Source organism: Thermobia domestica, chromosome 8, assembly GCF_964235325.1.
Source record: "Thermobia domestica chromosome 8, izTheDome1.hap1.1, whole genome shotgun sequence".
NCBI lineage: Eukaryota > Metazoa > Arthropoda > Insecta > Zygentoma > Lepismatidae > Thermobia > Thermobia domestica.
In genome coordinates, this window is record NC_137461.1 from 127888659 (window position 1) to 127903540 (window position 14882).

A 14882-nucleotide genomic window follows, 5' to 3' on the forward strand; every position below is an offset into this window, starting at 1 on the left:
CAGTGTACTTGCACAATTTTTGGGTATGATTTCCATGCAGTGTTGCCGCCATGTTACAGCCGAAAAATTAAAAGAAAAAAAGGAAATTTTGGGCACTAAACCTTAAATATTTCTCGTCATTACTTCCCTGTAATAGGTACTACGGACAATTGCTATATGTCGTATGAAAGCTTATTTTATTGTGATTCTAAGGAGGTATAATTTATACCAATTGACCAATTAGTGTGCTTGCTATATTATTTTAAACCTAAATCTGCTACTTCCTTCGTAAATATTGGGTATTCAGCCATTTTCCAAGATGGCGGCTTGAGCACAACCTTTATTTTTGGGGACTTTATATATTTTGAATCCTAAATATATAGAATGTTCATACAAAGTCCCTTAGTTGTATGATTTTTTTTTCTAAAATTTTGAATAATGACTGGACTATAAGTCGAATACTGTCAACGCCCTACATTTTCTCTCCCCAAAGATGGAAGAGAATGATTCCGAGTGCCACCATATGTACGTGCATTGAATGTATGTGAATAAACGAGAACAAACAAATAAGTATTTGTAAGTGTGTGTGTGCAAATCTATATGTATGTATGCGTGTGTGTGTGTGAGTCCGTATGTATACAAGTTGCATGTAGGGGCGAGGGGGACATTGGTACACGGGGCACATATGTACGAGGTAGATATTTTTCCACTGTGAAGAGGAAATGGAGAACAGTTTGGTGTTGGCAACATTGGTGACGAACATCGTGAAGCACAGTTGATGGATGGACGCAGCGTTCTTTTCTCTGTGCAGAGAAAAACTTGATTTCTTAGAGCAAAAGTAAGTTTTCACTGATGTCTTTGTAAGCTTATATTTGTAATAAGCACTAGATTTTTGAAAACGTATGTATGTTGCATGAAAGTGTAATTCTTTACAAATAATTTCATTTATGTTCAATTGTCCTGCGTGGAGTAATTTTTCATTTATATGAATTAATGATCCTGAAGTTCGGTTGGGGCACATTAGTATACATGCATGTGGGGTGGATTGGTACGTACCAATGTGCCCCCACTACTCTGTACCAATCTACCCCTTCCATTTGTAATTATAAAGGTAGACTACTCTTTGTGCATTTCCCATGTATCACAGTTCTCATTGTGATTAACATCAAGTAGAAAAAGTTACTAATAATATAAGCTATCTCTTGTGTGATCGCTTGATTTCCGTAATCAAAGCATAAAAATAAATTAACCAAAATAATATGGAAAACTTTCCTATCCGACTTTCCGAAACTATAGGTACACATACTTTCGAATGGAAAATTGTTTAACCATTTAGGAGCAATGATAGGAAAAATGTGAAGATTCTTCTCCCCAGGTCATAACATACCAATGATTTTAATAGGCACATGTCTAACAAAATCAACCTCAATATATATTTGTATATGGACACTACAAGCCAGCGTATAGTAAGCGTCATATTTATTCGATTTTCAGCAACCTATTTGAAAGTTATTCGGCGAAAATCTTGAAACTTATAAAGATAACCAAGAGAGTTCTGTCGCTTTTTGTGGAGGTCTGTGTTCAATTTGCCCTCACACCGTGAGTTCAATGCGAATGGAGATAAGACGAAAGACAGTTGTTGGTGTGGATCTGATTGTGGCAGTTCAGTTACACAGTGAACTTGCGTAAGGACAGAATGAACGTGGGACCTCCACAGAGTGTCAAAAGAGCGTGCATGCTGTACGAGTTCAAACTGGGGTCAAACGCCGCTGGAGCGTGGCGAAAGATATGCCATGCTTTTGGTGAGTGTCGTCACTACGCGGATCGTGCAACGGCGGTTTAACAAGTGTAAGGACGGTGATGAAACACTGGAAGACGCACCAAGTGCCGGAAGACCAACACATGTACAAAATGAAGATCTTCAGGCAGCAATTAAGGCGAACATGTGAGACACGTGAAGAACTGAGATACAATTCAGTGTGAATGAAGAAACCGTTCGGCATCATCTCCACCAACTTAGGAAGCACTACAAGTTGGGTCGATGGGTTCCACATGATTGGATCCGGGCCAGAAGGGAACGCGACCAGATATCTGTGTTTCTTTACTGTCTTCTCTAAGGAAAGAGCCATTTCTAGACAGGGTGTTGACATATGGTGAGAAGAGATTCCTGTATGAAGCTCCACGGCGCCGTCTTCATTGGTTAACATCCCATGAACCGGTTCAAAAACAGCCGAAACCAGAACTGCACCAAAAGAAGGTCCTCCTGAGTGTTTGGTGGAATGCTCGTGGCATCGTGCAGCTGGAACTGCTACCAGCTTGTTAGAGCATCAATGCAACTACTTACTGTCAGCAGTTAGTTTGTATTCAAGAACAACTCAAAACTATGGAGCCAGCACATCTGTACTGGCAACAGCAAGGGGGTACTCTTGTTACAGAACAACGCTAAGCTCCACGTGGCTAGGATGACTCTGGACGCCATTCTATGCCTTGGATGGGAAACATTATTGCATCCGCCATACTCCCCGGACATTGCACCACCCGATTATCACCTATACTACCGCGATGGAATCCATGACCTTCCAGAATTGGCAGAATGTCGTCGATGCTGATGGGACTATTTTTGACCTTTTAGCTACGTCTTAGGTGACATATCGATGTTCGAACATTGGGATGAAAAAGCTACAGAACTTTCTTGGTTACCTTTATAGTAACAAAGCTTCGCTTCCTTTGTAGATAAGGTTACGCTCGAACCAAAATTATAACATCTTTTCCAGTTAGTAGTTGAGGTACAGGTAGCCATTGGATTATTTACTTCAATTTTTTTTTCTCATAGAGACAGAACCCCATTTATAGTACGTTTTTATCTTCGTAAATAGCTTGCGGAACTTTTAAATTTTGATGAGAACACTAGCAAGCATTGGACTTTTTTTATTTATTATTATTATTATTATTATTTTGGTAACAGGTTAAACTAGATCTGTTAAATTACTAAAGATTCTTACAAATTTTCACATTCCCTGTTTTGTTTCTAAATTATAGTAACAGTGCAATTTAATCGGAGCCCAGGGGTTCGCGTCCCTGCGATTGGTATGCGACCTGTGAGTCTTTGGACTAATTAGTACTCGCAGATACTAAATTATTTTATTTAATATTTTTTTCTTAATTTTGCTAACATTTTTTAATTGTACTAACTCTTATTTCAGTTTTCTACACTTTGCTCCAGACTTTTCTCAGCTTCTGAGGGGTCGGATATTTTTTTTTTTTTTTTTAATTTAGAAATTTTTAAATTAGAGACCCCACTGACACTTCGGTAGTGCCGGGGTCTCCAAGGTCTCAGCTAGCTGGAATTGCTGTGGGCTTGGAGATATTTATCTTAGGCTACGTACTTAATAGGCCACCTGTTTCGGCGTATGAAAGAATATTTGGCACAAGTGGCGGTTTGTCATATGAATAAATTCGACCACTTGTTCTTTGTAGTTAGTATATCTATATTCTTTGACGCCGCTATTATCTTCTCCCTACCTTCGTTCTTGTCCAAGATTTTTTGTTCTAACCTTCCTCTCCCAATTTCCTTTTATAATTTTAATTTTTTTTAATTGTTTGAAATTTACGTTTTTTTTTATACCATTCGATATATATAATTGAATTGGACATTCTATTGAGAGGTTTATGATTGGGATTCGTAAGAATATTCATTCTTGCTAAGTAGTAACAAAATTCGACACCGGTAGTCTTGGCCGATTGAGTTCGCGAGCGATCGCACAGCGGTTACTTTATTCCGACATTATTCTAATGACTAATTGACTTTTCGTGCACTTTATAGTTCAAATTTTCAATACTCTTTCTACGGAGTACCATGGGATGAAAAATTTTAAGTTTAGGTTCTTAGTAGTATGTGTGGGGTTAAATTAGGTTTCTTTGTAAATTCAAAACTAGTTTTTATTTCATATTCGACCAAGTGTCACCTGCCGAGAAATTTTGGGAAAATTGTTTATTATACAGGGTGAGTCATAAGTCTCCATACAAGATGACTAATGTTTATTTTTTTATTTTCCAGGTACTAAGTCTCCATACAAGATGACTAATATTTATTTTTCATATTTCAGGTAGTAAGTTTCCATACAAGATGACTAATGTTTATGTTTTACGTATTTTCCAGGTAGTAAGTCTCCATACAAGATGACTAATGTTTATTTTTTTTATTTTCCAGGTAGTAAGTCTCCATACAAGATGACTAATGTTTATTTTTCATATTCCAGGTAGTAAGTTTCCATACAAGATGACTAATGTTTATGTTTTACGTATTTTCCAGGTAGTAAGTCTCCATACAAGATGACTAATGTTTATTTTTCATTTTCCAGGTAGTTGAACCAAAGTGAAAGAAACGAAAGAATGCCACTTACGAAGGAAGAACGTATTGACATCATTCTGTTGGCTGGTAGTGGTACCACGCGTCATGTAGCACGTGCGTTGAATGAAACACACAGAACGCAGATACCCCATGACACAGTGGCCAAACTCATTCAGAAATTCAAGAGGACACGTTCTGTGGCCGACGAACCTCGATGTGGAAGACCGAAGATGGCAACAAATGAAGTTACGTCAACGATGGTGCTGGCAGCGATTGTCAAGAGTCCGAAAAAGGGAACCCGACGCCTCTCTGCAGAAATTGATATCAGCCAAAGCAGTGTCATGTGTATCTTGCATCCTAACAAGTGGCACCCATACAAGCTACAAATGTTGCAGAAGCTTGCAGAAGACGATCCTGATCGCAGGGCAGAGTTTCGTGAATGGGCACTAAACATGTACCATCTCACTCCCATGGATTTTTATTTGTGGGGCCACCTGATATCGATTGTGTACCAGAAGAAAATTCGGGATTTGGATCATCTTAAATCAGTGCAGCTTGCAAACCAGTAACAAGTGCAACATTGAAAAATGTTCGTCGGAATTGGTTGAAGCGCCTGTCATTTTGTCTCGACATGCAAGGGAAACATGTGGAACATATTTTATAACTGTAGTATAGTATTATCATCATTTGTATGGAGACTTATGACTCATCTTTATATCTGGGATTTAGCGATATGTCGATTGCGCCTTGATATTTTTGGTATTGTGATGCGTAACTACCTAGCTGCGTGATTAGTTGAATGTATGTGAATAAAATATTTCGTGACACGTGGTAGACGTTGTTTATGAGAAGTGTTCTTGAAGAATTAAACGTCCTTAGAGATAATGTAATAAGAAGTATGTGCGAATATGAAAGATGTAAACTAATGCTTTGAAGGTTTACCTCCAACTCCGTGTTCGTCATATATTTCATAGAATATAAATATTGCACGTAGTTTGAGCAATCACTTTAATTATAATTGCACTCTGTAACATCGCTTGTAAATCCTGGAAATACAGTAAACTTTTTGTATTAACTCCTCTGTAAAACTAATGGCATGAAAGGATAGGTTATTGGGCCCTCACTAGTTTTACTGACAATCTGTGCTATAGAACCTCATCAGGCTGAATTACCAAATCTCCCTGATCCTTAATGTATACCTCAGTGAATAGTGCTACGAAAGTTATCTTCAGAAGGTGCGATAGTGACCGAATGATTGGAAAGGTTTAAAAATTTTATCCCAGTTTTTTTTTTTTTTTTTTGTTTGTTTGTTTGTTTAATCTAAGCTGAATTCTACAATAACTGGTATAAGTTTCCTCCAATGTTCCAAGAAGTTTGTTTTCATGTGAACGGTATATTGTGTCATTTTATCGTATCCTAGATTTAATGACGATATTTTCGATTTGTGAAGTGCAAGTATGATTCCGCTAAAGCGGAATACGAAAGTCACTAGCTGAAAATTAACAATTCTGCGTATAGACACCTAACATGGTGCAGTGAAACGCGTAAATTTTCAAGTGATAGTAATAAACGAAGAGAATTGAACTCTTTCATTTTATTTTTTTGTATGAAATGATGAGAAATAGACTCATTTTCATTTCGCTTTTCTTTTTTTTTTTTATTTTTATGTTACCAAAAAATGAGAAACGGTCTCATTTTCATTTACGAATTTTGATAACTATGAGAGATGGACTCATATTAAATACTTGATGTCATTACTCTTTATTCTTCATTAATCTAACTTTTTTTTAAAAAAAAATTATCTAGATTTTTAAAAATTTTAATCTTATTTCGTTGTATCCATTAGAAGTAACTATGTTTATCACTAATTTTAACGATATATCCATTTATATTGTATTTACGGAGTTGCATCCTAACTAAGTTTATAAGCTAAATGTCTATCTATGTATCTTTCCTTGCAATACTTAGTATACCATATAATTTTTACCTATATATTGTATGTAACTCGTCAAATATGTTTGCTTTTGCACAATAAATGTAAATCAACTTTCAGTAGATTAGTTTCCTTGAAAGTAAATTTTACCTAAATGGTGAGGTGAAATATCGTCCAGTATGAGAGTGTGTGTGTATGCGGATGGATGAACTCTAAGTATTAGTATCTTTGGGGCGTTAAGCACCGCAAATGTACTTATGAATATCTAATTATATATGCACCATAGTTCACGTTCGATGGGATATTGTAGATGACTATCTCATTATAGCTCTAAGAGGTGAGGCAACAGCAATGAATAAATCAAATCCAGGAAAATGTTCTCTTACTTGAATTTTTCTTCGGTATTTCAAAACACTATGATTTTTTTTTTTTTTTTTTTTTAACTCACAGATATGTTTGACTTCATCGATGTCTGGATGAAATTAATTATTATTTTGACATAAATAAACACCGCTTCTCGTGATCTAAGCTGGGTTTCGGTAACTTCAATGTGCATAGTTACCTGGATACAAGTCAGAGTGACACGAGTAGTGCACATGACACAAAAGGATTCGGAACAAAATTATCTTCACTAATTAGAATTTATTTTGCGTTTTCGCCCTACTATTCAATATTCATTCAGTATTTCTTCCTTTTCTTCCTCTTCCCCTTTTCGTCCTCCTTCTCCTCCTACCTTCTCTTCTTTCTCATTCTTCCTTTTCCTCTTTCCAATAAAACTGAAGAGGGGTCGCGACTGGGAGTTGTCGCTATAGACATGGTCATTAAATTGTTTTGATGTTTCTCTTCGGGAGTCTGATATGAATTAGTTAATCGTAAAACATACATAAGAAATCCAAAATTCACTCATTTATTTATTTATTTTTTTTTTTAATTTCGCATTTGGCTAAATTATCAAATTGAATATTCAGTTTAAATACTGTATAGTCAGCATCTCCCCATTCACGACAATCGTCTTCAGTAGAATAATAATAATAGTATTACATATTATTATTAGGATTTTTAGGGCCAATCCTACCATCTTCTGATATAAATATCTTCCTGACATCTTTCTGATAAGTGTTCTATAATGTCCTGATAACAATCAGGTGGCCGATAAACCCTATCGGCTGGTTGTTACCTTGACAGAAAGTTCAATTGCCTGTTAACAGCTACAGCTACTTGTTAGTTGTCGTGTAGTGAACCAAGGACGAAATCGAAGAATTGTTGATGTTGTCAGAGGACGATGAGGAGATTGTTCAATATATAACGAGGCCTAGAAGACCAAAAATCATCAGACAACGAATCAATCACTTTGATGAATGAACTGAAGAAGATTTTTTTGTTCGATTTCAATTGACAAAAGACAGTTGTCGTCAGCTGAACGAGGAAATTGCTGACGAGATAAGAACTCAAACTGATAGGTAAGCTTCAGTTCGAATATATGCCAATTTTAGTATTGATTCTTAAGTTGTAAGGACGAACTGCATTACCTCTATGTATATGATACCAATGCATATGTAAGTGTAGCCTAAAAAGTGTTTATTACTTAAGTTTGTGTTTGCCTTTACGATAGTGTGTCCCTAGACTATAACGTGCATAACAAAAAATACCGGTACTCATTTCTGTTTCCCATGTTTTCAATAGGATAATTTAAACAAGCACACTGAAAACGCACTTAAAGTTTCTGTTTTTATCAGCAACAGAAAACCAATGAGTCAAATGGTCCGTTATAATCTTGCTTTGGGTTAACTATCTGACAGAGTATATATCAAGCACAGTACATTGTAGAACGATCCACGGGTTAAAGTAGCTCACAACTTTCTGATATCTAATTCTGACTGATAGTAATCAGAAAGAATATCAGGATATTGTAGGGCTGGCCCTAGTGGTATTATGTGGAAATATGTTCGTATGGGAGAAACTTTTCCAATGAAATAAATAAAGAGGACAGGCTTCTGGAATTAAAAATTGGAAAGGCAATATTTCATTCGAGTGTCTTACAATGCAACATTTCTGATATACATATTTCAATGATTTTGTAGTTTTTTTTTTTATATAACCAAGCAGACTATTACAGTACTGTAAAATATGGATTACACACATACATGCTTCAAAATATATTTAGGAAGTTCAATAAAACTTAAAGGGGTGGTAAGTTTTAAAAACCAAGAAATAAAACGAAATTCTTCCTTAATGAAATCTAAACTTTTATTTTCTCGTAACTCACTTCTCAACAAAAAATTGCTTTAAAAAATAATTTATTACGTAACCATCCTTATTATGGCGAGTATAGCCATTCTGAATTACAAGTATGTATTTTACAACTTTTCGTCTTGATCGAAAATCTCTACACCCATCGTTTTCATAACAATGGATTATTTGTTATCTTCCTATACTAACACCGTCTACACTGTTATTTATTTTTAATATACATAACAAATACCTTGCGTGAACTATTCTAAAATATACTACTAAGAATAAACAATTGTACAAATAAAAGCACGTATATTGTAAAGAATAGAAGAGGCACTAACAGCTGTTTCTTATTTACTTTAAAGAAGAAATTTTGTTAAATATAATAATATCAAGCTTGTTTTCTTACTTTCTGCCTAATTCGAAAATCATAATGTTTAGCTTTTCATTCACACTATACACACTAAAAAAGAGGCTTTTTAACAATAATTACAAGAGCTCCACTTTAATTTCACCATATACTTTTCAAAATATTGCAAAATTTGAGATTGACATTGTAACCTTACACCTTATCGTTTCTTAATACGTATTTTAAAGGTTTGACAGACCTGAACAATTAGTTACATTTTTTGTACATTTTTAAAAATATTTGTGTATGCTTTTATATACACACACAAATTTTACTTCAATTCTCTTTTAACGACTTTGATTGATCAAGTAAAATAAGTGATTCAATATGGATAATTATGTAAACGCCATCAGTAATACATATACATATTTGATATTTGCTTATATATATTATACAATAAACTTTTCATTTAATAGATTAAGTGAGGCAAAGGGTGCCCATTAAATCGCGAATTGTGTTATGAACAATATTTAAAAAATGTGATATTGCACTTGAAATTGTGCTGTATAATGTCACTTGAAAATATTTAATGTATCATAGCAGCAACAAAAACTTTCTTACGACTGCGTATTAGAAGGGTAGAAAAAAAATTATCAAGCTTCACCTGCCTTCCAGTTGTTACTTTTCTTTCCTTCTTCTCCTGTTTCTTAATAATCAAAGATCTAAACTGTCAGATATGTTCATAATAAGCCAACATTTCCCAACCTTATGTATGTGATTATGTCCATATGGCCTTTTACCTCTGCCATTAGTCAAATTCTGTCCGTTAAATCTGAAGTCCGCTGATTCAAGGATAATTTACTGTACTTTCTCCATTTATCTGAGTATTTACATTTTTTTGCACTGAATATTGCCCGCAAAATACCATATTAACCCGAATGTAGTACGACCTCAAGTTTTTGAGATTATTTTAATGGAAAAATAAAAATACCCAGTATAAAATATGTGCACATACTTTGAAAATATATTTAATATTCGGTAAGTATTGAATCAGTTTTGATTTTGCTAAAAAGCGGGATCGAGTTGAACATACTCTGTGCCTTACGACCAAATTTTTTACTGATATCTTAATATGGTAAATTGTTGCGAGGTTTTAATTTTAAAAAGGCTATAATTTAAATTTTTGATGTTTTAAAAGCATTTATCGATTTAATATGTTCATTAATAAAAATATTTGGTAATACATAACCCTATTCATAAAAGTTCGCCAACATAACACCAAGGTAAATAATATAACGAAATCTTGATATCTCAATTCGCATTGAGACCTAATGGAAACTTACATGGAAATCCGGATCGTATTGAATGCGGAAAGTAAAATTAGATCGATTAGAGTACTCCTTGGAAGCGTAGCAAAAATTATGAATAGCAAATTTTTCATGTTAATCAAATCGAAATGTACCATGACACATTACATAACCTATTTCCAATGTGTGTCTGAACTTGAGGAGTCATGCAGCGGCACAGCAGTCATGGAAGAGTAACACAGATGTAACAGTCCTGCATGTTATGAAATAAACTTTCTTTTATTCAAGTGTAAAGGGTTAGGCTTCGATTACAATACTAAAAATGTACTATTCGGGCCAATACTGTATTAATACTAATGCTGAATAAATACTCATTATGACATTCTTTAAGGAAACAAAATTTAAAGAAGAAAGAAAAATGAAAAAAGACATAAGATACTAAAGAAACAATTTTAAAGTAAAATATATACCTATGCATATTGACAACGTAGATTTTTCACAAAAAAATGAACACTTTAGAGAGACATCAGCACATAACTTTTGGCACTAAAGATCTTTATAAATTAAGAACTTAAGTCTGAAAATACAAAAAGTCTGTATTCAATATGAACTGATTGCTTTTAAGACTTCCGTCCTTGTTGAGAAATTAGTCAGCTGTAAATTCCACCTGTAACACACGGGCATGTATTTCATCAATAAAAAATTAGAATGAAACACTATTTTACTTGACACTAATATACAACTATTACGAAGTTATAGAGTAACTGTATTATTTCATTTGCAATAATCTGAAAAATGCTGCATGGAATATTTTATCTTTTTTAATATATAGAGCTGTAGCAAAACTATGTCAGTTACAGCAACCAAAATAATTCTAGCATTAACGAATGGTAATGGTTTTCTTTTATAACAACATATAACTATATAAACATTCTAATTCCCACATTCTAATTATCGCCATGACAAACAAAAATTCATTTTTTAAAATTGTGTACACTATTTCACATAATATTTGTTACTTCAAATCAAAATTAGACATAGCAAAAATCGTAGGCCAGAATGCAATAGTCTTTTATATTTTTCTAGGCTGTATCAAATTACACATATAATAAACTACAGAAAAGGTACAATATTATAGTGAAGAAGCACAGTCGTTTCTTGACAATAATTTTAAACTTGTAAAACCGCAATAGAAGTGCTTAGAGTATTCTCCTATAATGATTCGACAAGCACTAATTCTGTCTTGTCGTGCTTTATAACAATAACAATTATTTACAAGAAAAGACAAGAGAACTCTTTCCACGAACACTAATTGATGATGACCAGCATTGGATAGCACCTAGTCATTTACGTACTTTTTACTTCTCTATCAATCATAATTTGTAGTTTTCGAGCAAACGGTTATCTTGAGTTCTTTAAGACGAACACGGGAAGTATGTATATAATGAAAAACTGGTTGAAAGAAAATTTAATAATAAACCAGCAGGGCCTGGATTAACTCATCTGCAGGCCCGGGGCTAGAAAGAATGTATAGCCCCTGCTGATTTCACCTAATGCATTTCTGTGAAAGTACAGCAGGAAAGTTGAGGGAATATGTTTCATATTTTATGATGATGATGATGATGATTGCATCTTCATGATTCTTTTTAGACATCCAGTTGAGATTTTGATCAGAGTGGAGGCCCGGGGCTATAGACTCCCTTAATCTGGTCCTGTAAACCAGTTCGTTTGTATTCTACTCAACATTTTACAAAATAGTTTCTTCCTATTTTGATTTGACTGTTGACAGATATAGTTTTATTATCTTTAATTATTATTAAAGATAAAGAACTTTTCATGATTATATACCAGAGTAAGTTGGATACCTATAGTTTCTTTGAAACTCCCCAATTTAGATATGGATGATAGAGAGGTTGGATTTTGTTTTTTTTTATTTGTTACATAAAAAATGTTTGTCCCACCATAAATAGGTATTCAACTTCAGAGGTTTTCGTATATATAACATGTAATTATACAAAATTATTACAAGTGTACGTTATATAGATCTTATAACCTAGTAGTACGGTAGAATAGGACCCACAAATACATATTGTCTTAAGAAATACATTTTATGAAAAATATCTACAAAAAATAAACTTGAATGTACTTTTATTTCTATCTATACATTATCAAGAAGTATTGATATATGCTATTTAACGTACATCTTATAACCCTACCCATGTATACATAACACATGCCAGGCCAGATACTGGTGACAATTTAACATACAATCAGAATGAATTATCAATGTCGGTAAGCTGGGGACACATTTTATGGGCACTAAGGGAAAGCTACAAGAATATACTAACAGAGAAATAAATATACGAGAATTTCCAAAAAACTGGATCATTTCCAATTATCCATTTATTTCAATTTTTAAAATGCGTTTGTTCAACTTTTCGTTGTTTATATTAACCTTATTTCAGAGTATTCACTTTAAACGGGCTGAAGTCTTTCCGCAACAAACTTTGGATGGTGTACCATACAAACTGAGAATATTATACAAATATATTTTACTGAGAGCTGAGACTATAATCTACATGTCTAATTTAGAAAGCATTGTTATAATTTCTCCTGATAAGTTCAATATCTGATTTTTTCACATCTGCTATTTTCAAATATGTCTTTCTAATTTACGTTGTCCTTCATAATAAAAATATTTACCATTACTCAAATGTTCAAAATGGAGGAATATGTGGAGTATATCCGTATATCAGTACCTGCTGAAATTCACATAAAATATACTCCCCTCTTTGCAACATAACGAAGCTTTCGATAAGAGATTACGAAATAATCGGTAAGAGATTTTTACTCCTTTGTTGAGCTGAAGTACAAGTCATATAGCAGCTTTTTAAATGTATTCACATATAGCACAACTTCTATTAATTCAGGCAATGGATCTCATGTTTCAAGAAGAAAGATTTTAATTAATTTCGGAAGTGAAGCAACATTAAAGATGTGACGTTCCTCCGCCATCTTTGATTTTTAACCCATTGATTTATATAGGTTTGTATTTTTTTCATTTTCTTTGGAATGAAGCAGATTTTACTGGTTTGATTTTAGCGACGACTTCTTCAAATCTATTTAAATGCCCCCTTGCTTTCTGAAAACTAAATTTTGTGATGTCTAATGTAAATATTTGTACGTCAAATTTAAATCAAGGAATCACAAATCCTGTTTAAAAAAGACAAGCATGTCAGTACGTCATGCTAACTTCTAATAGTAAACAGTCACGCTAATAGGTGTCGCTACTCGCGCTGCCTGGCTGACGCCAATAGATGTCCCTAGCTTGTAAGTAATTTGCAGATTTAGAACTATTGATGATGATTTAATTACAAGTTAAGAACTGCATTGCTTCATTTTAAATATCTGAAAATAGGACATGAATCGTAATTGAATTTTGATTTCAGCATTAACATTTGTGTATTTCTACTGTAATGTAATGCGACGATTTAATTACAACTTAAACTGTATTATTTCAGATTAATTATATGAAAATGAATAGCGATGATACTAGGGTTGCTACCTTTTAGTATACCTACAGCAGGACACATTTATCGAGCATGTGCAGATTGCCCGTTTCTCATACCCAAAATTATACATAGTACAATGTATTATGAATAATAGAAATAAATACATATACCTAAGTATATACGGCTGAATGAGATTTCAAACCAAAAACACACGAAATAGAAAAGTTGTAGCGTTAGCTTGTTGACAGTTAGTAGAAGGGAAGTTAATGACCATTAAACCGGTCAAAGTGTTGGCTGTGATTTTGCTACTGCCAATACGAAAAATTTTAGCGATCGCACCATACCGATATCTCAATAGGTACGCACCGTAGTCAGAATTTACAAATGTCACTAACAACTTCTGTTGCATATGTTGTAAGTGTTTTGGATAATTTGACGTCCCTCTTAGGCGTAATTCGGGACGCTGTAATATAGAGAATGAACGTGCTTTCTTCTTTGTTATTAAGATAAGGGCTGTAATCATATTTAGATCTGAGCATCAATATTTGTGTAAGTTCAAGTTAGTTGGTGTGTATATTAATTAATTAAATAAATACACAAACGTAACTAATTAGAGCTGTTAATGAAGCACGATTTTAACCTACAGTTAAAATCAACCTGAAGGTTTGGGGGCAACTAGTTTATATATATAATGCAAATTCATTTTAACATTAACAAGGAACATTAACAAAAGGTTTGAAGAAAGAACCAGCACGTACAATAACACCATCACAATCGTTGTCTATTACAAAGAAATGAAAAGAATACTTCCCCATCAATAGGAAAATAAAGAAAGATGGCAGAGGTAATGCATACCCTCAATAACAAATGAGATGACCTTCAACGCTATCGGTAATAATTCGCCCCCTGATTGCAACGATAACAACACAGATATACACTAATAGGTAATCTGACTAGAAGATTGTGCGAGAGTTAATACGAATAAAATGTGGATAAAAACAAGTAGTGCAAAAATCGCAAAACTACATCTGGTTATTATTTATTACTAATACACATTCCTTGTTCCACTAAATAGTTAGCATCACAACAAATAATTTGAAACTACACAACCACTAAGTTACGAGAGGGGGAAAGGAGTCGACACTCAATATCACCTGTTGAAAGCAATCCCTATCACAGCATATAAAAAGATCTGTAATAATTTTACACACACATCGAG

The 14882-nt window shown here is 33.8% G+C and overlaps 1 protein-coding gene across 1 annotated transcript; it reads left to right on the top strand.

The window, feature by feature from the left end:
• The first annotated feature begins 748 nt into the window (after positions 1-748).
• LOC145691839 (uncharacterized) lies at positions 749-6450 on the top strand. The gene is made up of 2 exons (XM_081767155.1): positions 749-817; positions 4341-6450. The coding sequence occupies exon 2, from the start codon at positions 4372-4374 to the stop codon at positions 4897-4899; it is 528 nt and encodes a 175-aa protein (XP_081623281.1). The 5' UTR covers positions 749-817; positions 4341-4371; the 3' UTR covers positions 4900-6450.
• Positions 6451-14882: the final 8432 nt, after the last annotated feature.

Bases quoted from the DNA above. Each gene is read 5' to 3' on its own strand.
- LOC145691839 (XM_081767155.1), top strand. From the start codon at position 4,372: ATGCCACTTACGAAGGAAGAACGTATTGACATCATTCTGTTGGCTGGT.